The following is a 23,976-nucleotide window of genomic DNA, read 5'->3' on the forward strand; positions in this document are numbered from 1 at the left end:
TACAGGATGAATAGCTATTTAAGGATATTGCATTTGACCTGGAAATTGCATTGTTTCAGTTTCAGGCCAAGGGCGTACTGTCTTGCAGACAGCGATGAGGAGTCCTCCAGCGCTGGCTCTTCGGAGGAAGATGATGCTCCTGAGCTGGCAGGAGAGAAGCAGGTGACCCCAGGAGCAGAAGGGTGAGCTGGTTGTTAATCCTTCCCTCCCCCCACACCTGATAGCTGGTGCCAGTGCTGTGATGCTCTTTGTCCCCCAGAAAGGCAGAGTGTGAGTCTGCCCAAGCAGTGAAGCAGCCCCAGTTGCCATTTCCAGGGCAGAGGGCAGCAGTAGAGCCCTGTTCACCCCAGCCCTGCAGGGACTTCTCCCAGCTGCCCTGGGCACATCCCAGTCTCTCCTCTGCTGGATTGCTGAAGGCCAGAGAAGCTCTAGGGACTTTCCCCAGCTTGTCCTACCTGGTAGCAGAGCCAAGAACAGGATTTTGTGTGAAAACTTGAAACCCTCTCTATGCAGTATTACCCCTATACTTATCCTGCTGATCCCTTATTTCCAGCATTCCATTTTCTTTTCTTTAAGAAAACAACTGTTACTCAAGCCTGTTTTTCTTGCTCAGATTTGTTTTAGGTTTTTTTTTTTTTTTTTTTTTTCACTTGAGGATTTTGTGTGTCTCGGCTGTGCAATACTGCCCTCTGATGCTGTGCCTGGATTTCAAAGAAAATTTCCCAACATCAGTGATGCCACATCATTCCTTGTTTTGGCTGCTGCTCTGATTTTTTGCTTTTGGCATCTGATTGCAATTATGCCATGCAGTGAGAAAGCTGAATGCCTGAGCCCAGAATGTCTGAGACAATCACAATGTTTTCTATGCCTGGATATATCTAAGTGATTTTTACAGTGAATATACCAGCAGACTCATGACTTATTCAAAATGTTCCAGAGAATTTTAGTATTTTACTCCTGAATGCTTTTGAAAATTATTTGAAGAGTTGTTTGAATTACTGCAGTTGATGCATTTAATATCTTCCTGAAATTCATAATCATACAAAGAACTCTTTATCAAGAGATCAGAGAGGGAGAATGAAGAATCTTAATGTAAAATAATGAAAAAGATCTCTTGCACCTATTAAAAATCTGCATTATTACCACTGTAGAATCTGATAGGAGAATAACTTCTTTCTCAGGGTAAAGATACAGCTAGTATAAAATCCCAAAGTCAAAGTTCATTTTCCCTTTTTATATCAGCTGAACAGTTTTTTGTCTTATGTTGTGCTAAGGACAAAACTGTATAAGTTTGTGTAAGAATAATTTTATTTTTCCCTGGATAGGAAAATGTCATTTCCTTAGGAAGGTTATCTCTGCTACGTAACACCAAGAACCACAATTAGACATGATATAGTGTGTGGAAAATATGAAATGTCCTATTTTTGGAGTGTGTATTTCCAACCTGAGATAGGGGTAAGAAAAAACATTTTCAGCCCTTAAAGCATCTGTTTCAAAAGCCAGGAATGCTGTCTGAGACAATTGCCAGGAAAAGCCCACTTTCTGCAGACATAGTTACCCATTTTTGGAATATTGTTCCACCCACTGCCAAAACTGTTTTTCTCTTTTTTTTCAGCATGCTTATACTTGTAAATGCTACAGTACCTTAGAACATTAACAGCACACACAGTTAAATAATTAGATACAATGGTTGGGCCTTCTATGCAGATGATTTGTGCAGATCTTGGTGTATTGGTGTCTATACAATTTTTTTTGAATGTAGTAGACAAGTTGTCACTTCTCATGCCAGCTTGCTGGCATAAGTGATCTAAGTGTATTTGCAGTTTTAAAAATTGTTGTGTTTCCAATGCTATCTGGGAAAGAGTGTTCAGACTGAACAGAATTTCTGCCAGGCACTTGTAGCTGACAGAATACAGCTGCTGGGTGCAGGCCCTAGGATGTACTGCTTGGCCTGAATTTTTATATCAAAAACTTTAATGATTTAATAGAAAATCCATATCTGTCTTAGCAAGTAGGTTTAAGAAAATAATCTTCATGTCCTTTTCCTATTCTCTATCTAAAGGTATGTTGGAGGACATCGGACAAGTAAAATCATGAGAATTGTGGATAAAATTACAAAGTCAAAATACTTTCAGAAAGCAACAGAGACTGAGTTTATTAAGAAAAAAATTGAAGAGGTCTCCAATACTCCATTGCTGCTAACAGTTGAAGTACAGGAGTGCAGAGGAACACTAGTGATTAACATTCCACCTCCACCCACTGACAGAATATGGTAAGAGGAGCTCAGAGCAGAGCTGGGCAATGTTTCAGGTGTGCTACTCGAGGGGTTGCAGCTAAGAAAAAAGGTAAAGCCTGGCTCAAGTGGGTTGTGGGCAAGGAGCAGTACAAATGAGTTGAAACTAAGGTAGGAACTGTTATTAAGAGCAAATTGTTACAGGTTTAAGTACTTATTTTCTTGGGGTATCTGTAGTAAATCCTGCTTTGTGTTCTCTCCCAAGGTACGGCTTCCGAAGGCCTCCCTACCTGGAGTTAAAAGCGCGGCCAAAACTTGGTGAGAGAGAAGTGACTCTGGTTCATATAACAGACTGGATAGCAAGGAAACTGGAACAAGAGTTCCAGGTGTGTGTCCTTCACATTCTCCTTTCATTTATGGTAGCTTTGGTCAATTAAAGGGGTGGGGTGTTCAATTTTCACATATTTCATTTATAACTAGTCATGTCCTTCACTGCTTCCAGCCAGTGGGAGGGATGTTGAGCTCAGCTGAAACTGACTGCTGGGGCGGTCTCATGACTGTGTAGACCTGGGTGGAAATCTGTTTTAGAGATTAAAATGACATTTCTTTGAAATAGGTACCATGGTAAAATTTGCAGTACTCAAATAAGAACATGATCCTACATGTTCTTAGGTGATAGAGGGCCAAACTGTTGCCTAAAATTTAGAACAGATAAGGCACTACTTCATCTTACTGCTTCCTTTAAAGTAATTTTTTAAAAAATCACATTGTGACCATTGTGCAAAAAGAAAGAAGCCCCCTCCAAATACATGTAGGGTAGGAATAGTGACCAGCTCGATTCTGGACCGCAACCTATACAATCAAGCAGAAATCAAAATAAGTTATTTTACTAAAAGTGCATTTTGAAAGTATATGGATGGTTAAGAACTGAGAAAGCCATAGGAAAAGTTGGTGATGTTTCCTGTAGTGCCATTTTAATTGAATGAAATATGCAAAGACATTAATATTTGAGTTTCATTTACAACTGTAACACAACAAAATGGTTTCAGTTAATGGGCATTGCACTGACTCAAACAATGCTGAGCTTGAGAACCTTTTCTCTGTAAATGTGTTGCATTTTTAAAAGTAAAATTTGAAAACTGAGGTTTCAAGTGACCTATGTAATGTAACTTCATTTCATTGCATCTTTTTCACAGAAAATCTTTGTCATGCCAAACATGGATGATGTCTATATTCCTTTAATGCACTCAGCCATGGATCCCCGCTCCTCCACATGCCCTCCTCAAGATCTGAGCACGGAGGCCTCTGATCAACCATAACATGTGAAGACTCTTGCAGTTTACAGTATTACAAAAGTTACTCTCATGGTTTTATAAACTGTGCTGTAGTTCTTGTCCTTAACTTGTGCCACTCTTCCCCCCTCCCAAGGACTGCCTTTCCCCCTTCCTGTGTGCTCACTTGCCTGGTTATTGTTCCCGTGTACTTCAGCTACATGAAGTTCCATTCCATTAAGCTGTCGATTTATTTTTGTACTGGCTGCCATCAGAATTTTAACTGGGAGGCTGAGGTGACCTGTTCTTTGTGGGGAGGGAGGAGGAACTCAAATGTAACAGATCAAGGAGCTTGTTGATGCACCTTTTGTTCAGCTTGTTTTCATGCTATGTTAATGTGCATTAAAGCATTGAAAAGTTGTTTGGCAGCAAAGGAATTGCGTGCCAAATGGAAAAAATCCTAAATAAGGAATGAATTTATAAAACTGGAAGAATATTTTTCTTTCTCAGGCAGTTGGAGGTGTAGAATGAACTATTTTATGTTCTTTCACTTCTGCAGTCAATAGCTTGTGTCAAGCAATCGAAATATGAAATGCTTTCAGGATAAAAGAATGTAAATTGGATGTATAGGTAATATTGTGATTCAATGTGCTGTATACACATTACTTTTTTCATACAGAACTTGTGCTTTTTTTGGGAAGCAATTAGCCATAAAACACACAACTATCAGTGAAGGTGGGACTGTCAGATTTTTGTAAATGAGGAAAAAAAATTGGTAAAGCCATGAGACCAAACCATAGCAAGCCGCCTTATAGTGAGGTACAATCACCTTGGTTCCTGATTAATTCTGAATGTTTATAGAGACATGAGCACACACACCAAGTGTCAACACTGCACATCTCCAGTAGTGACCTAACTGTGCGCAGAGCCTCTTGCTGTGATGAAACACTCAGTTCTGACAGGAGTTTGTTGCTGAGTCTTTTCCATTGCACTGTGTTTACAGCCAAGGCATGGGCCTGGATCCTCAGTTACAGCCCCAGACGTGACAGCATCTGGTGCTTGTGGAAGCAGCTGTGGCTGACAGATTTTGACCCCATGCATTGGTTTCTTGGACTTTATGGCATAGGAATTCAAGCATTGCAGTTGTTTGAGCTGATCACAATTAAAGATTTTCTGCTAATTAGTGGCCAAAACTAAAGGGGAAGGGGGAATTGCCTTTTATTTGTCAGGTGTAATGAATCAAGGCTAAATGTATGCAGTAAATTCAAGGTTTGAACACTACATATCCACTCCTTAATATTTTTCTGATACTCAGTGTTGCCAACTGTTCATGTCAGAAAATGTTTTAGTTTACAGAGAAGGTGAGTTTTGGCTCTCCTTTTATAACATAATTTCCTTTTTTTTTTTCCAATTCAACTTTTTAAGAAATTTTTTGTATGTTGTGTTGTCACATTTGATGTAAATCAAATTTCCATGTATAACTTGATGATTTACCATCTCTAAATGAAGCTATTATATTGAAGGTTTTTTAAACAGCACCTTGCCTGAAACAAAAGCATTTAATATATTTAAAATTAATTCTATATTTGAACACCTATTTTGGTTACCTTTAATTGAAATATTAGTAGTTATATTTGTTACCTGAACTCCTCCTTGACCATTCCAGGCTGTGTATATTCTGGGGTTTGCTGATTTTGTAGGCATTATCTGCCTTTCATGAAGTCTGCATGTCTTGTACGCAGGTCTTTTATATGAGTTAATTTCTATGTGCAATAACTTAAAGTCAAAGGACTAGATGCACTAATGTGTAAAGATTTAGACTTACTACACAAGATTGTCATACTGCACTTCATAAACTGTGGGTAACTACAATCTGCTTGCTTTGTTTTATTAAATAAATTTATCCCATGTCAAATAATTTAGTAAATTTCATTTCTACAGCATTTAGCCACTGTTAGCTTAAGTTTTAAAAACTTCATTAGAAAGGCAGCTTCCTAATGTGTATCCTGTGCTTTGCAGACTCTGTACTTGGTGGCTGTGGCATGACATTTTAGGGTTAACCAGTGCTGAGCTCTGCAAGGAAAAGCTGAATTTAATGTCATGCAACCTAAGTTCACCACAGCAGTGGGTATTCACAAGGAATATGCTTTAAGAACATGTTTACATACCTGGTAAAACTGTGAAAGGATTACCAGCAGTTACAGAACAGAGCTGACACACATCCACTTCTGCTACCTTTAAGAGCCTCTGGGTGCTCAATGATCCCTTCCATTCTGCCCTATTCCTGTCTAATCCTGCGTGGTTACAGATCTTTGTACTGACACAAAATGCTCTACCTCTGGTATTAACATGTATAAAAAGGAGAGGCCCTTAAGGACCTCTTAAGGTCTTTCAACTTATTTTGCACCACGAGCAAAACGATCCCCAGCCCTGGATGCATTTCTCCCATCTCCAAGCTGGGTCACCCAGCTCTCTATTCCTGCAACAGCCAGGCAGGAATCCCTGGACTTCTGCTCCTTTTTTGAAGTCCTTTTTATAACTTAACCGTGCACTACTGAAGGAAAACCAGTCACACTGAACCGCGGCGAGTGACGCGGCTCTGCCCTCCGGCCGGGAACGGGCTCCCCTGGCAGAAGGGCAGGCAGCAGGATCCGATCGGCAGAACCCCGCCCTCGCAAACAAATGTCACTTGCTTTTAAAAGCGCCGCCCGGGGCGGGCCGAGCAGCGCCAGTTATGAGCAAGCGCCTCGCTGTAGCACCGCTGCTTGGCCGGCGGCGCCAGGCGGGCCCCGCCGGGTCAAAGGCAGTGCGGCACGCGCCAAGAACCACCGGACACGTTCTGGGTGACACAAGCTTTATTTACCGCCGCTCCCCGCCGCCGGTCGCCGCACGGGCCCTGCAAAATACCGAGAGTAACGCGGAGGTTATTGATGCGGAACAGCCCGGCCGCCCCGCTGGGTGGACGCAGCCGGGGCGCTCAGCAGTAGTTTTGCTTCACGTATGTCAGCAGTCTAACACGTGTCTAGAGACATCACCGCGGCCCGGCCCGGCCCCACCGCCCGCTCCGCTCCCACCACCGCGCTCACCTCGCTGCCCACGCCGAAAGAAAGACCCAGCATTCGCCGCGCTCCTTTTTATAGACAGGCTAGCCCCGCCCTCCTCGTCTCGCCCAATAGAATTGGAATCCGGGGACACGTGCCTGTCTGGTTGCGGTTGCGCACGGGGATAGGCGGGCCCGCGTGAGGGCAGCGGGCGGGGCGGCGCAGGGAGGTCAGGCTGAGGGTCTGAGGCAGCGCGGTGGTTTCGTGTCGCCCCCGCCGTGTGGGGCAGCTTTTCGCCTTTTCAGGAAAAGTAGCACTCCTCTCTTTCTAGTTTGCTCTAGCGTTTTGTTGCTGTTAAGATGTAGGGCTCAGTATTAAAAGTATAAAAGCTGAGGCCCCGGTCAGATCTGCCCCTGCAGAGCGGGTGCTGAGGTGGTTCCTGAGGGGAGCAGCTGGGAGCTGAAGGTGCTCGCCAACACTCGGCTCCCCTCCTACCTCAGACGGTTTTAGTTTATTTTTTTTAATCTCCCGTGAGGCCTTGGGAGACACTCGTGTAAAATAACTCCAGCCTGGATCTGGCACACTACAGCATTTATATAGCAACTGATAAATTCCTCCTCTAATGTAGCAGGATGCAGGGTGCTGCTGCCATGGCACACACAGTGCCACAAATTCTTAAAAGCCAAGGCCACCATAAACAAACACATCAGAGAACTGGAATCACAGTGTGGTTTGTAGCTCCAGCATATTTTTATGTATTCAGACATACAGGTCAGGTCGTCATTTGGACAAGCTCTGAGGCACTGGCTGGGATTGTTGGGGTGGACTGTGCAGGAGTTGAACTTGCTGATCCTCAGTCCTTTCCAGGGAAGGATATTCTGTGATTCTGGGTGATTATTACATCTCCTGCCCACCATCAAAGGCATGCTCACTGTGGGAGCTCGTGTGTGCATATGGCATGTCCAGAACTCCGTGTGCCCTGCAGCTCCATTAGCGGTATCACTGTTAAAAAGCAAACAATATGTACAAGGACAAAGTGGCTTTGTTATATAAACAGGTGGCTGAACACTGGACCTTTGCCAGGCACTCTAAATTTATTCTCTTCTGTTTAAAGCTTCTTCCATTTGGTTCAATACTTTTTGTGTTTATTTTTATCTGTTCAGAGAAGCCTGGACCTGGTTTGTTTGGGTTTTTTTTTGGTTGGGTTGTTGTGGTTTTTTTATTCAAAGGGGCATGTTGGGGCTGTTTTTGCATTTATTTAAGGCCTTGCAAGGCACAGCGTTAACAGAGTGTCAAAGGCAGAAGCTGTGCCGAATACATTTGGCATGATCTGTTCTGAAAATAAAAAATCACTAGGAAAACAAGAATCACAGAGTCATCAAAGTTGGAAGAGACCTTTAAGATCATCTAGTCCAACCAGCACTGCCACTGTAGCCCCCAAACCATTGAATACCACTCAGTGGCAGAGCCGGGTGCCTCAAGCACCTCCAGGTACGGTGACTCCACCACCTCCCTCGGGCAGCCCCTTCCAACGCCTGACCACGCAGTCAGGCAGGTGGCGGGGGAGGAAGGCGACTGTCTGGATTTAGGTAGGGGTTTTTTAATAAAAACAAAGCAGCAGTAGCCAGCTGCCACCGCACCCCGCGGTTCCCCATGGGGCTGCCAGCCGAGCCCCGGAGCGGGCGGCGGGTCGGTCGCGGCTCACACCAACGGGGAGGCTCCGGCAGCGGCGCGAAGCCGCGGAACTGCCGGGCGGTCCGTGAGCGCGGGCCCCGGCGGGCCCGGCCGCCCGCGGGTGACGTTGTGTCCCGGCCGGGCGGTCCCTGAGCGCGGGCCCCGGCGGGCCCGGCCGCCCGCGGGTGACGTTGTGTCCCGGCCGGGCGGTCCCTGAGCGCGGGGCCCGGCCGCCCGCGGGTGACGTTGTGTCCCGGCCGGGCGGTCCCTGGCCCGCCCCGCCCGCCGCGGGGAGCGCCGGACGCGCCGCTCCGGAGGCAGCGCCGCGCGGGGGGAGCGGCCCCGCGGTGCAGCTATGGAGCCGCTCCGCCGCCTCCTCCTCAGCCTGGCCGCGCTGCTGCTGCTCCCGCCGAGGCTCGCGGTAAGCCCGGGCCCGCCGGGCCGGAGAACGGCCGGGGCAGCCGGGGCACGGGGAGGGCCGCGGGAGGGGAGCTGGGGGGGCTCCCGCCGGGGTTAGCGGAGGTTTGGCGGGGGTGCCCGCAGCCCGGCGGTGTCCGCAGAGCCAGCACACACCTCCCGCTCCGCTGTCGCTGACGCCGTGTGCCGCTGTGTGCGCAGGCGAGGGGCTGCAGCCCTACCGCCTGTCCCAGCCCAGCAGCCGTGTACCTGCAGCTGTGCCCCGCCTGGCACGTAACCTGGATGTGTGTATCACAATCCTCGCAATATGGAAATGCAGTTAATTTCTCACGAGGCAGTTGTAAAAAGTAGCACAGATAAACTTTGGAAATAGTAGTACAAAGAAACTTTTTTAAACTGAAACTATGTAGATGGGTCGGGAACCAGTGAGACATTCTAGAAGGTCTGTTCTGTTCTTTAATAAGTAAGGGGGTTTGGTTTTTTTTCTGGAAAAAAGCCCACACATTGTATTGATAACCAAATACATGTGACTGTCTACACACCCTCTATACTGTCATGGCATTTTGATTATTCAGTTTCCAGAGCAAAGGCAACAATGTGCATTAACGTACGTGTGGTTGGTTGGGATCAAACCCACAGTTTTAAATTCAAAGGTGGAAGACAAAGTGCACGAGTCACTGCCCTACAAAACCTCTTAAGAAAGAACCAGGTTGGATATAAGGTATTGCGATAGGTGGAGCAATAAAAGTGCATGGAATAGGGAAACTGGTGCAAAGCAGATGGAATGCTGAGCAGATTATTTTTACAGAGGTAATAATTTTAAACTTTACGGTGGGTGCTGTCTGCTGTGTGTGTACTGAGATGGATAGCTAACTTCAAAAATTCACTTCTGAAGGGTGTGCTTGTAGCAGGTTCTCCAGATCAGGAGACAATGAAAAGGCCATCTGGCATTCACTGTTTCCATTATAGTCAAGTGTAGCACAGGAAAGCTTTAGGTTATGGTCTTTGATGGATTGTTCATTGTTACCTGAAAAAGCTGCTGTAATATATGGGGTTCTAGTTCAGGTTAAGCAAAGCTGAAGGCTTTGTTTTTCACCTGCAATGCAATAACTCCACTCCCCTTCTTTAGAAGTAAAGTAAACACATTAGCAGTTAAGCTGGCAACATACCTGGTCTTGTTACTTCATTAGGAAACTGGAAAAAATTAAATGCAGGCTGTCAACAAAAATTACTTTACAATCTTTATTGTAGAGTGCTAATGTGTTTGTTTTTGACTGGACTGTAAGGCTGGACTGAGGTCTTTTCATGGTGCTCACAGGTTTGGCTTTCAGACTGTGCAAGGAAAATACTGATTTGCACCTCACTGAGTTTTAAAAACAGTCCTGAATAAGAACATTATGAAATATTTTTTAAATACCTAAAATAGTTTTGAAATGAACAGATTATTGCTAAATTTTATATCATTTTACTTGCATAGTCACAAAAGACTGGACTCATGTGCTGGTAGAATTCAGCCCATTTTTTCTCTTCTCTGCCATCTCACCTCAGATCAGTGTCTGAGTTCTGCATCTCTGTTTCTTTTCTTGGCTCTTATCCTGGTCTTTTTGCTCTGTGAGCTGCAGATCTTTACCATGACTTCCAAGCTGAAATCTATTCTGTAGTTCAGTTGCTTTTCAGAACTAGTTTTCATTCCTATAAACTTAGTCCCAGTCATCTCACCTGTGAATAGTCCATTTAACTCTGGAGGCTTATTTAAAACTATTCATGTCACTTGAATAATAAACTCCCATGAGAAAGACTGACATACAAGTCCGGTGTTGAGGTAACTTGAAAACATGAGGTTGCTTAAAGATTTTGCAGATTGTTTTTTCTGTAGATTTCTTTTAAGAGTAGTGGTGGTGATCTGCTGTTTTGTAAATTCTTTGGCTGATAAATGTACTCTTTGTTACCTAATATCCCATCTCTAATACTGTTTTTTTTTTAGTCAGTATAAGTTCATACAAAGTCTTCCTTTCGTCTTCCTTTCTGACTGTTCTTTACAGACAGGAAAATGCTGTTTCTTACTGTTTGGGTGACACAGTTTACAGCTCTTGGAACTGCCCTCCAGTGGATGGGAGCACATTATAAAGGTGAAATCTCAGATGGAGCAATGAGAAATGCAGTAGAGCTGTCAGTAAATTACAGTTACCATCAATATTACACAGTAATGATTTACATCTCTCTTTAGAGTGAAAAATCTCTGGTTTTTATGAGCCCTGGGATCTTCCAAACTGCTTGTTTCTCTTTTAACAGAAGTCAGTGCAACTGAAAGATACCAACCTCCCTGGGATTAAAGTGGCATTTGGAACATGGGTCTGTCCCCTCCTGCAGCCAGTGGGATGAGTTTCAGTGCTGGGTTACACTGTGTAGGCAGCACCTGACATGGAAAAACCCTGGCCTCAGCCAGGTGTTGTTTCTTCTGGTGTGTTCTTTATCTTGGCATGAGGTGTTTGGCCAGGGAACTGGTAGGTGTGAAAACCCATGTGAGACAGCAGAAGGTTTACAGAGGATGTGTTCAAGCACTGAGTTAATTATTCTGATTATTTGATGCAGATCTCCTTAGTTGCTCAAAAAAAATAGTATAATAGGGTTTAGAGGATTTTTTTGGGGAGGGAGGGAAATGTAAATTTGTCTTGCACACCTAAATTATCATGAACCACTCTGTCCTGAAGTATAAATTCATGTGCTTATAACTCTGCTGTCATTTGGGTTGTTGGTGTTCTTGTGGCTATTAAAATAAATTTGGGTTTTACAAATCAAATGAGAAAGCTCAGCTGTGTGTTCCTGGTGGAGAGACCACTCCAAGGTGAGTCCAGGCAGGAACAGTTGGAGTGGCTCTCCTGTACTGCTCAGTTTTTCCATTGCATGGAGGGGTGGGTATATGAATGGGTGTTTGAATGAAAACTCACTGAACTGGGTTACAGCATGATGAGAAATGGCTAACAAAGACACGTTAGAATTCAGTTAAAGATTAAAAGATCTGTAGATTTGATTTTGCTTTCTAAAGAAGATATTTTTGCTTTCTAAATAAGATATTTTTGTCAACTCTCTTTCATATCTTAACTTCATTATTAGTTATACTGGAAAACTCCCCCCAGTAGTTTAGTGAATTTTACAAAGACTTTCTTCATGCCCTGGTTTTATCATGCACAGGGAGTTTTAGCCTGTAGCCTGGCAGTGTAATGAGATAGCTGTCAAAACCAGGGTAATGATTCATAGGCTATCTGTGATGAATATGCCAAGTGCTTGCAGTGTGTGCTAATGTCTAAAAATATTTTGTTTTGCATCTTTTGGTTTACCAGCTGTGGTTCCAGTAGCATAAATTATGGTATAGGCCTTTTGTTATTGTGAGGATTGTGTCTGGTGCTGTCAATGCTGAAGATGGTTTTTAATAAGTTTTTGAGTAAAATATGAATGTGGGGCCTGATGTTTATGTGGCTAAGTATGGAGTGAGGAATATCAGGGTTTTTTTTCCTTGAGTGATAATTTGTATCTTGTCAACAGTTTGGTTTGGTAGGCCAGGCATTATCAAAGAAATTAGAGGGCTGTTATAGTTAGCAAACCACCCATCATTTATCATCCATCAGCCCAACACATTGTTTGGTGCATATGTATTCCTACTTCAGACTCAGAAAAGAAAATTATTTACCTGCTAAGATATAGCACAGTTTTGTTTACTTGTGAGCACACAATTACCTCTATGAAATAAGTAACAGTTCTTGAAATCAGCACACGCTGTCACCCATGCAGGGTCATTGGGAAGTGTTTTCCTGTTCTTTGTACTTGAAGAAGCTTTTGTGGTATCACCCCCACAGCAAAACGTATTTCTGGCTTGCAGAGCTGTAACCTCAAGGAACTCAGTGGCCTGTTTTTTTACCTGCTTTTCCCACTGATTTCAGTGTGATTTGTGCCTTCATGGTGACCTTCATTTCAAAAATGGTGGTTTTAGGCAGATAAATTAATAGAAAAAATTATTGCCATGGGAATCTGTTTTCTTCTAACAGAATAAAACAAACTGAGGCATTGCTTTGCTAACCCTTAGAAAAATTTGAGCTGTTGGGGTGACAGATGTTATCACTTTTGACACTGAACTGTACCACACACACACCAGAACTTGTTCTACAGCTTTCACTGACCTTCGCTTGACTGCTGGGACCTTCAGAATTGTTTTGAGTAATTTTGTTACTTGGATTTCTAAAATGTTTTATCTAAAGAGACAGTAGATCTAGAGTGAGGGGAAGATTCTTATGGGAGACTTAACCAGTATATATAAAGTTAATTTCTTTTTCTGTTAGATAGTATATTTCTATTCTAGCTTAAAAATGCCATTTTCTATTTAGTCACAAATTTTAGTCTGCTATGGATTATTAGCAGTCAGCTTTAAAACTTTTGTCAAATTTGAATCCAATGAGAGCTTGAAAATTTCTTTTTTGAATTAAATTATTAAAATTAATTCTAAAGCAATCCCCATGGAATTTCAAAATATTGTAAATCGTTACTCTTACATTGCTGTTGATGTGGAAGATTGTTATGAGTACAGACTGTCAGGGCAGTATAAGCTCTTACTGAATTCCAAAGAGGGTATGTGTTAAAATAGATGTTGCAGTTTCAGATGAAATGAAACAAGGAACCAAACCAGGTTTTCCTTCCGTCTCATTTTCTCTGTTCACTAAATTATGTTCTTTTTGCTTAGTTGCTTCATGTTCTGCCATATTTTTCTTGGAGTCAGTTGATGTATCTTCCTAGAAATAGAATTGCAATATGAAATAAAAATCTCTTAAGAATTTCTCTTAACAATTGGGACCTCACCCTTGCAGGGAGGGAGGACAAGATCTGTGTTACCAGTTTTTACAGAGTCTGTCTCAGGACTGAGATTATGATGTCTTTTTGTGTTGGAGAAAGCTCTTACATACTTCATAGAAAAATGAAAACAAGTGTGTCTTGTACATACAGATTTTTATAATTTTTGTAGTTTTTCATTGCAGTGCTAATCCCAGGCTTTAATTAATCCATTAATCAATTAATTTCAAAGCTTTGTGTTCAAAATGAAATCTATTCATTGTTTGCAACTTTGATACTTCAGTCTCTAGCCACTGATAAAAGTCACTAATAAAACCAAGAGAAAGTACTTTTAATTTCTCAATCTGGGTGAAAGACAATTATCTAAATAATCTGTTCAATTTTCTATCTATTGCTTGATAAAATTTGAAAGAATAAAGCCTTATTTCCATATTATTATACTAACTCCCTTGCCTTCTCCAAGTAACTACTGTGGATACTGAACAAAATAAATGAGCAATATTGCATAGCAAAATACAGAGTCATTGGGGGTTTTTTTAATTTAGGTCAAATGCTTCACCAGGGTCAGTGTGCTACTGAGTGGGTAATGTCAACTGTATAATATCATGTGCTTTGAAAACTGTGAGAGAATGAATTATTTTAATAATGGCATTTTATGTATTTCATCTGTGTTCAAATACAAATTTAAAAGTAAGGGAAGAACTAATGAAATCTGCCCTATATTCAGTCTTTCCCCCAAAGGAGATGTTATCTTCAACACACAGGGTTGCAGTGACCACATCAATGTGACTTTGATAGCTGAATATAAGAAAGCCCTTCAGAAGAAGTGAAACCTAAACATAGACCTGAGGTGGCAGGGGGAAGGGGTTTGAGGGAGAGCATCAGAAAATCTGTATTTTACAGGGGAATGATGCATGCATGTGGCAGGATCCCCTTGTCTCTGTGCTGGTTTCTCTCTCAGTGAAACTCCTTGGACAGGGAGCAGAACTGGGCCCAGAGCAGGTGAGTCCCCTGGCTGGAGAGACCTAATGGCTCTTCCAGGGTACTGTTCCCGTGGTGCCTGTGAATGCCACAAGTCCTTCCCATGCCAGGAAAGTTCACATCTCCCTGTTAACCATGCCAGACACCACAGGATGGCAGCTGGAAGTGGTGCTTCTCCCTTCCCACACCAAGGGTCCTACACTGAGAAGCTTAGAAAAAGCTGTTGGGGTTTCGTGATCTTGGTTATATCTGAGAACTTTCTGAGAACTCTATAGAACTGACTAGGCAACAATCCAGTGTTCATTTGGTTTTCCACTTGCAGGAAACTCGCAGGAGCACTCCTTCAGCTACGGTTTTCTTTCTCTGTTGTTCAGCTTATGATTGGAGGGAAGTACAGAAATGTTTTCCTGCTCTCAGTGCACTGTGCAGAGGAACTATTTTCATGTTTGTACTTTCTGTTTGGTCCCAAGTCCTAGGAACCTGCTAAAACATCAACAATCTGGAAGACAATACTGGTTACTGATGTCTTGATCAGGGTTTCAGAGCTCACATTTAATTCCTTAATTTCTGTATCCTTGATGCCCCAATAATATATTCAAATGTTCAATATGAAAGTGTTAAATCTACAATCTACAACAAGGAATGTTCTATGCACTGTGTATTCCTGATATGTTATACCCAACCATACTCATGTGGTTATTTTACAGGCAAATTTTTACTGAACATGTTACATGTATTTCTTAATCAGAAGACAGGAAGAGAGCATGGTTTTTGAAGAATATACTGATTCTCTAAGATAGAAGATAAAAGATAAGACTTGTACAGAGAATAAGAAGTAGCCTAGAAAAACAATCTTACGTCTGTATACGCAGATGATGTTGTGGATTTGCTGTATGTTGTATTTTAGTTGCGACTAAACTTCAACATTAGTTATTACATTCTGGGTGTCAAATTCACACCTGCAATTTAAAGGAACTTGAATAGTTTTAATTTCCTGTCTTTAACTGTTGTATTTTCTTGCTCAACTTACTATTTCACTCTAGGTGCAGTTTCACTGTGTTTACTAAACTGAGCCTCACAACCAGATGGTTTTCAGTGCTGAAGGGTTGTGATAATGGAGCGTGGGTCATGTCTTCCCCCTCTCACTGTGGTATCAGTGAATCTGGCTTGTTAAATGCTGATTTAAGGAAGACTGGAATAATGATGATTAATCAACTACACCATCCTAAGTGTAGTATTGTGTACAAAAATACCTAGGGGACAAAATTTTCATTAATTACTTCGATACAGTGGCTACAATAGTTTAACAAAAGTAATAATACAGACAGCTGAGATCTCCTAACTTTACAACAGAGCCTTTCTGCTCCTACACCCAGTCAGGTTGTTAGGCTTGAAAGGTACTGTGAGTTCAGTTCTGATCAGGAAAATCTTGAGGTGCTTTTTTATAGGGCAATGTGAGAGGAACTGTTATGCACTGTCCCTATTTGAACAAACACTGCGAAGTTTAATCCCAGATGTAAATATTTTATCTAAGTGCAGATGGCTGTGCAGCCCGCATAATTTACAATGTCATGTAATGAATATTATATTTATGTGTTAAAATAATTCTCCCATTCTTTTTCTGGCCTTCTGGCAATTATTTCTGCTCTATGGTTGGTGTACTGTTGACTTGTACTTCCATTTCTTTCTGCACTGTGTGTTTTACAATTGTGTGCTCCAGCTGATTATGACTGGAAAGAAGCATATACAGTATTTATAGGTGCAACCTGAGTGTTGGCTAGTTAGCACTGTGTTATATTATCCTTTTAGCTCTGTGCTTTGCCTGAAAATATAATGCTCTAGTTGGATTGCACTAAAATGTATGGCTGTTCAAAGAAAGTTATTCTTTGTATTTTCATTTGGCAGTTAAGTATTTTGCTTTGCAGTAATTCTAACATGACCAGTAATTATTTTTTACAATAAGTCATTGAAGACATTAATTATGTAAAATGAATACATTTACATTTTGTGTGGTAGGTTAAGAACTATATTTAACTGTGAAACTTTGAAACGTGGCAGGTGTCACACAGATGAGCAATGCAGATACAGCCTGCAAATGAAAAGTTATTTGAGTGAAAACTTGAGCCCTGGAAAAAAGAAATGGGTCAATCTTAGGCTGTCTGGGATCATCTTTAGGCAGGAGGAGAAGAGCAGGCATTAAATTAACTTGCTTGTTCTGCTTTGTGTGATGGAACACCTTGGACTTAGTTCCCACAATAGTTGCATAGTTCTGAGTCCTTGGTGTTTGTGGTGATGCCCTTTTAATAAAATCCATTTTCTGCAAGGGCCAGGCTCACAACTTGCTTGGGCTGGAGGAAGGACAATGGCACCAAACTGCTCCCCAGAGACAGAATGAATTGGAATATGAAATGGAGGTTTAAACCCTGCAGCCAGCTGCTTTCTCAGAGCTGACTGTGGATGTGCTCATCCTTATGGATCATATTCCTTAACAGTGTTATTTACTCTGTACTGCAGAAAGACAATATTGGGAGACACGAGGTATAAAACCACAAGAGATTTACCAGTATGGATCTTCTCCAGCCTTTAAACTGCATCTATCCTAAATATTTTACCCTTGCTTAGAGGCAGCTGACAATGCTTGCAGCTCCATCTGTCTCAGCCACATTGTTCAGCCAGTATTGGTCATTGTTCAGTTGTATTTATCCAGATTCCACCCAGCTGATGTCTTCATTTCTAGGGGATTGGACCTGGCAGAGTATATTCTGTGTACCTGGGAGGAGAATGGGTTTGACATTGACATTGGGTTCTCTGAGCTGCTCTGAACTTCCTCACTCTTCATAACTTACTGCATGGTCTTTTTGTCAGTCCTTTCCTAGATCAGCCCTGTCTCTGGTCTCTCCTAATTCTAGTGCAAGAAGACTTTGATATCAAATTGAAAATGGAGGTGGAGTTAAAGCATATCCCAGTTTGTTTCTAGAGGAACTTAGCACATTAACATCTGCAGTGTTAACAGCAAATTAACCAAACCAAACCAAAAATCAATCACTGAATTCAAAGGGGCAAGAAAATTGTTCAGTCTGTGCATTTAAAAGAAGGGATGTTCTAGGCCATGTACTGTCTGACAGTTATGAGCAAACTCTGTAGTAAATAATCATACTCATCATATTGGTTTTTCTTTTCCAGAACACCAGCTCGGTAACTGTGCCAGAAACACTGTTGTTTGTTTCAACCCTGGATGGAAGTTTGCACGCTGTCAGCAAGAGGACAGGAGCAATCAAGTGGACTTTAAAAGAAGGTGAGCAGGAGATGTCCTGATGCCCTCTACTCAATAGCAGAAATAACAAATTAATTGGCAATTCCAAGAGTTGTAAGATCTGGTAAATACTTTCTTTTCTTTTTATATTTTGTTATTGTTCCAGAATTAAGCTAGAGTGTTTCTAGAGTCATGTTCATCTTCATAATTTCACTTGTAGGTATTTTCCAGGTTTATGTGAGGTTTTTTTTTTTTAGGTTTGTGGGGACTTTGTTTGTTTGTGTTTTCCCCTGGATGTTTGAGGTGTAGTGGTATAACTGGTAGGTGTCATCTTTTATGGGAATGACTGCAATATAAGCAAGCATGGAACTGAATAGATGTGTCAGCTTGTGAAATTGATGGCAAAGGGATTGCATGATTCTGTCTCTGGAATACCCTACATTGCATATCGTGCAAACCTTGGGGATTTTTCTATAAAAGATGTTTAGAAACACACAGTTTTTTAAATAAAAGAACTGCACTTGTATAAAGGAATTTAACATTGTTCAGTGACTGGAAGTAATTTTGTAATTTTAAGTACTGAGCAGAGCTAGTTCTGTCTTGATGAAAAATTTAGTATTTGTAAACAAAACTAGCAAATTTTGTTTAGTGGGCCTCTGATTATGTGTGGCAGAGGTGATAGTAGCACCTTCACTTCTAGAAATAAATTAGAGGGTCAAATGGAACTGCATCATTCTGTCCTCTGTTTTTAAGCCTGTCAGTTTAGTATGTGAGCTGAAGTGGTGGGAAATGGATTGTGCCTATCTGGTGTCTGCAGTACCAAGTTGTTCTTTGTGAAGCCATTTGTATTTGAAAGCAGATCTATCAGATAAAAAGTTAACTTTGTAAATGAGCAAAGAAGGCTTTTGTAGCTCTTAGAGTAGAAAATGCTAAGCCAAGTATTTTCTTGAAGGATCTTGGTTTTCTCCAGTCTCCTGTTTAAATTTAGACCCCCTCCTTTTCCTGAACAGCCCTGCCTAAAAGCAGGTTGTCAGCTTCCCAATTTAGTGCTGCTGTAGGCTAAGAAAAACTTGCTGGTCTCTTTGTCATTCCAGTGACACAAACATACCCTGCCTAATCCTTGTCTATAAGGGCATCACAACTGGCATTGCTTTGCAGCCACACTTAGTAAGTGGCAAGAGGTTTTTTGAAGAAGAAATGAACACACTTTGGTAATGAAAAGGATCTTGGATCAGAGTGTGTTGCTCAAGGAACTTCTCTTGTTTAAAAAAGAATTATTGCAAAACTTGTGTTGGTTCTGTAGAACTGCCAGACTGGATAAGCTAGTTTTATGGAACTTCTTGTTTCCTCTCTGCTGCTAACTTCTGCATCTTATGTATATGAGTTCTGCTCACTTGACTTTTGCAAAGCACTTACTGCTCCCTAGTTTATTTCTGTGTAATAGGGCAGCACACAGGGATCAATGAGAGAAGAATTTGTGGTAGGTATCAGTGTTCCAAGATGCCTCCTGAGTTAACTGACATGGAACAAGGGCCTGTACATATAAATTGTAATGTGAGGGAGGTTATTTATTTTTGCAAATCTCTATTTGTTGATGGTCACCCTTTGGGTGGGAGGCCCAGCAGACAAGATAGTGTTGGAAACAAATTCAGCTTTCTGTGCTGAACCCCTGGAGAAACCTAATAGTGCAGAATTCAGTATTAATATTAGTGTATAAACACAGGAGTTGGGTGCATTCTATCAGCAACATGCTGCTGCTGTAACAGAGATTACCTGGCAGGAAGGTGCCTGCACTGCAAGCAGTGCTCTTGCAGGTGCCATTTTACCCTGATTACAGTAGATAAACCATGTGTTGTAGCTCAGGTGCTTTGAGAAGTTATGGAGGTCACCTGAAGCACTGCAGTGGCACTCACCAGGAAGGGAACATTTTATTACTGCACTTGAGCAGCAAAGTATTTAACAAAGGGCAATTCAGGTACATTTTATTTTCATTAGGGAAAAAAACCAAGGCCATGTTCATTATCGGGCAGTACTTAAACAAACATGAATATCTTGCCATGTGTGGCTTGTTTTAACTTGGCACTGAAGCTTATCTTAGGTGTGTGGAGTAAATGAGCCAATGATTATAACCACAATAACATGTTTGGGTTTCCTTCCTTCATGGAGTGCTGGCAAGAAAGGCAGTCAGAATAGCTGTGCTGCCCATAAAGCAGGCAAAAACTAGGTCAGTTAGGAATAGGACTTTCCCCTGTCAGAAATAAGCTGTGACCCTGCAGTTACATGTGATGAGACTGTGGACTTAGTTGTTGAGGTTGCTTAAAATCTTAATTTCCTGTTGGCTTCAATGGGTCTTGTTCTCTGGCAGCTCTCAAGATTTTTCAGTGAGCAGGTAGCTGATGCTGCTCATTTTCTGGGCCTTGGGAAGCTGGCAAATGGCTGGAAAGTTTAGAGAAAAACCCATATTCCTCCTCCCCTGTAATTTCTGAGAGGCATCTTTGCTTGTGCTGTGACCCCACACAAACAGCTGGTGTTGAAGGCACTCGTTGGAAAGGCTGTGGCTCACATTTCACATCAGTGGCTGAATGAGGCTTTTGGTGCCACCCCTGATCAATACAAGGAGCTGTCAGCCCTGAGTGACAGTGGGACAGGCTCCTGTAGGCTCCCACGTTTTCTGCACTTGCCACTAACAAGATATTTAGTCAGCATCCTCAGTAAGGTTCCTTGGGATGAAACCTCTTTCCCAAAACTGATGGAAATAAAACAACTTCTGTAATTTCCTACAGACCTCTTTGAAAGGTACAGAGGTGCAGCACTTCAGATTTGTGTTTACATGCAAGTGGACAGAGAAAGAGAGGGTCATGAGAACCTGTTGGCAAGGCAGATCTGGAGAAAGCTTTCCTCCTTGCTGTCAGACTTTATTTCACAGTTCTGATTTCAGTGTGAGCTTTAAGAGTCTGATTTTAAGACTATGCTGTTCTCTCACATCTTTGTAAAACTCACCTTGTATGTCTCTGTTAACTCAAAAGCTTGGTTTATTGAACACAATATTGAATTTGAGATGCTAAGGCTGCAGTGTTTCAAGCTGTACTCTTGGGCATGCCGTTCCTCTGTTCTCTCTGTCCTGTTGTATTGTTCAAAGGGATCTAGTTTTTTTTTTTCATTCACCAACTCCATAAAAGCTTTCCCTTAAGAACTAATGCAAAGTATTTTGCCATAAGAACATTTAATAGATGCAGATTTGGATCCTCATTTAGACCCAGGAGAAATCTTGTTATGATCTTCAGCTCTTTGTAGCAGTCAAAAATGATGACCCACAATCAATTTAAAAGGTTTTGATTTCCAACACCTCATTCATAACCTGTAGATTTTAGAGGGCTGTTATAAGACAAAGGTATAAAGAATCTATTTATGGGATCCAAAATACAGATTATAAAGGACAAGTTTGAGGTCTGTAGGTCCTGCTTTAGTAACAGTGGTTTTCCCATGCAAGAAGTAATATCATTGTGCATAGTTGTAAATTAATAAGGATTATCAAAACAAAGCAGTTGTAGAACAGTACTGTTTTCAGCAAATTCCAGAGCATAGTTTGTGACTCTAGCCTCATTTGCTGTCCCTGCAGCAGAAGATGAGGCTGACTGGGTTTAAATTGGCCCGTTAGCCCAAACCTTGTGGTCGGGCCTCAGGGCAGGAAACCGTTTATTCCAGCTCATTCCAGTGGGGCAGTGGCTTACTCACGTTTCAGCCTCCCACTTCTCCTTTCCAGTCATTGGCTCTAAGGGCACACTACAGTGATGACAACATGCAACTTTATCTTTATCTTTATCTTGTATGTTAAAAATACTCATAGTTTGGGCAAAGGGCAAATTTATCTTACAATATATTTGTGAAATATGGAGAAAAGTCAAATGTGTTATATTTAGCGTATGGTTACATTTTCATAAGGCTTTTTTCCATGTGTGTATGCAAAGTGTGGGTCAGAAGCATCTGAAACATGTTATACACTTCTACCCACTCACAAATATATTCTGGCCATGATGCAACCAAAACTGGATTGGGACATCTGTCTGCTGCCAGGTCAAAATGTTCATTTTGGGGAAATAGAACAGAGCCAAATAATTTACCAAATTACTGAGCAGACTTTATGTTAACAGGTTTCTAATAACTGCTGTACTTGTGAACAAACACTTGGAGTTCTAGAATAAATCTTTATAATGTAGGATCAATCTCCTTTTAATTTTTTTTTCTTAACAAAGGTATTTTACAATTTTTTTGCTAACATAGGCTGTGTTTCTGAACAGAGCAGTTCAGAAAGCTAAAGCTGGTGTGTGCTGAATTGTAGGTTTTTAGTGTAGGTATCAGTAATATAATCTGTCTTAGTGGAGGCTGCAGGAAAAAAAAAAATGGAAATCCATGGAAATATGTGTAGAAAACTCAATCTTCTCTCCAGCACTGGAGAGAAGCATCATATGGCTAGAGCACCATATTTACAGAATGGTGTCCTGCTTCCTAACTCACTCCCACCATGCTCCAGAGTTGTTTTGACATCTGTTTTCTTAGTCTAGAAAGTGGAAAAAAAACTTTCTGTAGGACCTTGCAAGAATTTGGCTTTTCCCTGCTACATGGAATGGAAGCTTGAGGGAGAGGGAGATGTATTTTTCAGTTTTATCACATTTTCTGTCCAGCTTTCATTCCAGTACAGAATAGTTGCTGCTTTGTTCAGTGGTTGTCACCACTGCTGTTGGCATTGGAACAGCTCAGGCCTGTTAGAGGGACTTTCCCAGTTACAGGGAACTGCAGTCCAGGGAGTTTTGAAAGCAGGTGACGTGGTTCAGTCCCAGCATGTCAACACTTGAGTGGGGAGCAGCAGGAGAGGAGAGGAGAGCTCAGTGCTCTGACTTCTGTAAGAACTTTTTCTGTTTGATCCCTTGTGGAGCAAAAGGTGACTTCAGTCACAAGAGGGCTCACTCTTTTACTGGTCTGTGTTCAAGTTATGAAAACTATTGTAAGAACTGGCAACAATTAATTGAATTTAAGATTCTCTTTTTATCTCAGAGCAAATTTTTATTTCAAAACAAACTTTGAAATAGAGGTTGGAACAGGTCCCAGACCACATGAAAGTGAACATGAGGAGTTTATTGTCTGTCTTCAAAAGATCTCTGCAGAGCCATAACCTGGGTTCAAGATCATGAAAGTATTAAGAAAATGAGAAATAAGAAAATGAGAAAATCAGCTCAGTAGCTAAAAATGTAGAGAAATGGCTTTCCACAATCTGTCTTTCCAGGTGGATGGTGCTAGTAGTGACAGGATAAATCCTTTCACTTTAGAAAACTAACTCCATTGCTGTGAAGAGCCTCATGCATGGAATTGAATCAGAAATCCATAAATGCTTTCTAACAATTCATACACAACACTTCAGTGTACAGGAAGCCATCAGAATAATCAGTGTTCTGGTTCACGTGCCACTAAGTAGTGAAAAAATTCCTCCTGCTTTGTCATCACTTCTTAATCTGTTCTATCTACCACTTTTTCCTCTTTGCTCATAAATTGAGTTTCAGTTACTAAGAAATTAAATAAAAGCAGGAATCTGAAAATTTCTGATGAAGTGCATGATGTTGAAGACATGGTACTAAAGAGAAATTCAAGGACTTTCATGACAATGATGCTTCTGTGCACACTGAATAGCTTGGGATTTGCCATAAGACTCATTCATGTCATCTGATAGGCAGCAGTGCTTCAGAAAAACACTGCAAAACATAGAGACATTCATGAGACTTGTGGCATTGTTTATTAAAGTGTAGAAGACATTTATTGATGACATTGGAAAGTGTTTTAAGTGACAATTTCCCAACAGCTTTCAGAAATACAATCTGAGGGATAAAAGCTCAATGCAAGTAATTATTGCACAGATATGTGTGTGTGTCCTTTCACTGTTGTGGTATGGTAAACCATGCAGAAATTCTCAGATCTTTAACTGGAGCAGAGAGCAGAGCTTTGTTTTGGTTGATAAAAATAGATTGCCCAGTCTTAGAAAATTAAGTAAAAAACAAGCTATTAGCCCAGAAATGCTTTGCTCTATTACTGCTCTCCACTGTATTTTCAGGATAGAGAAGGAACTCAAGGAAAGCATTACTAATCAGGCCCTCCTGCAAATGTCATGGACAAACCAGGATCAGTTGCTAGAAGACATAATCTACCTTTGAAATTTCCTGTAATTGTTCACATTTTCCTGAGCATTGTTTGAAAAAAACCCTGAAATACTGAGGTATT

At 41.5% G+C, this 23,976-nt stretch overlaps 2 protein-coding genes, 1 long non-coding RNA gene and 2 other non-coding genes across 10 annotated transcripts in view; 2 read left to right on the forward strand and 3 right to left on the reverse strand.

Annotated features, from left to right (window-relative positions):
• The window catches only part of TEX2 (testis expressed 2), a 45,670-nt gene extending 40,248 nt beyond the window's left edge, over nt 1-5,422 (forward strand). For all 4 annotated transcript variants that reach the window (XM_021537492.3, XM_077787383.2, XM_085556696.1 and 1 more), the window contains exons 9-12: nt 60-182; nt 2,063-2,272; nt 2,499-2,619; nt 3,430-5,422. In XM_021537492.3, the coding sequence (XP_021393167.2) occupies nt 60-182; nt 2,063-2,272; nt 2,499-2,619; nt 3,430-3,552 (577 nt within the window). In that variant the 3' untranslated portion in view covers nt 3,553-5,422. The remainder of the gene's footprint in view (nt 1-59; nt 183-2,062; nt 2,273-2,498; nt 2,620-3,429) is intronic.
• A 762-nt stretch (nt 5,423-6,184) lies between these two features.
• LOC116184288 (small nucleolar RNA SNORA76) lies at nt 6,185-6,314 on the reverse strand. The gene has a single exon (XR_004149051.1). It is a non-coding gene; the product is annotated as a small nucleolar RNA SNORA76 (small nucleolar RNA).
• Nucleotides 6,315-6,341: 27 nt separating this feature from the next.
• Nucleotides 6,342-8,316, reverse strand: LOC146765820 (uncharacterized). The gene is made up of 2 exons (XR_014949310.1): nt 6,591-8,316; nt 6,342-6,400 (listed from the first exon to the last, which is right to left on the reverse strand). It is a non-coding gene; the product is annotated as an uncharacterized LOC146765820 (long non-coding RNA).
• LOC116184286 (small nucleolar RNA SNORD104) lies at nt 6,480-6,542 on the reverse strand. Its single transcript, XR_004149049.1, has one exon. It is a non-coding gene; the product is annotated as a small nucleolar RNA SNORD104 (small nucleolar RNA).
• Nucleotides 8,317-8,483: 167 nt separating the features above from the next.
• The window catches only part of ERN1 (endoplasmic reticulum to nucleus signaling 1), a 31,784-nt gene continuing 16,291 nt past the window's right edge, over nt 8,484-23,976 (forward strand). The window contains exons 1-2 of one of the 3 annotated variants that reach the window (XM_021537523.3): nt 8,484-8,640; nt 17,640-17,751. In XM_021537523.3, the coding sequence (XP_021393198.2) occupies nt 8,575-8,640; nt 17,640-17,751 (178 nt within the window). In that variant the 5' untranslated portion in view covers nt 8,484-8,574. Of the gene's footprint in view, nt 8,641-8,737; nt 14,478-17,639; nt 17,752-23,976 lie in introns of those variants that run through there. The other 2 variants (XM_085556726.1, XM_085556724.1) reach the window with 2 other exon arrangements.

Source organism: Lonchura striata, chromosome 18 (assembly GCF_050655825.1).
Source record: "Lonchura striata isolate lonStrDom1 chromosome 18, ASM5065582v1, whole genome shotgun sequence".
Lineage (NCBI taxonomy): Eukaryota > Metazoa > Chordata > Aves > Passeriformes > Estrildidae > Lonchura > Lonchura striata.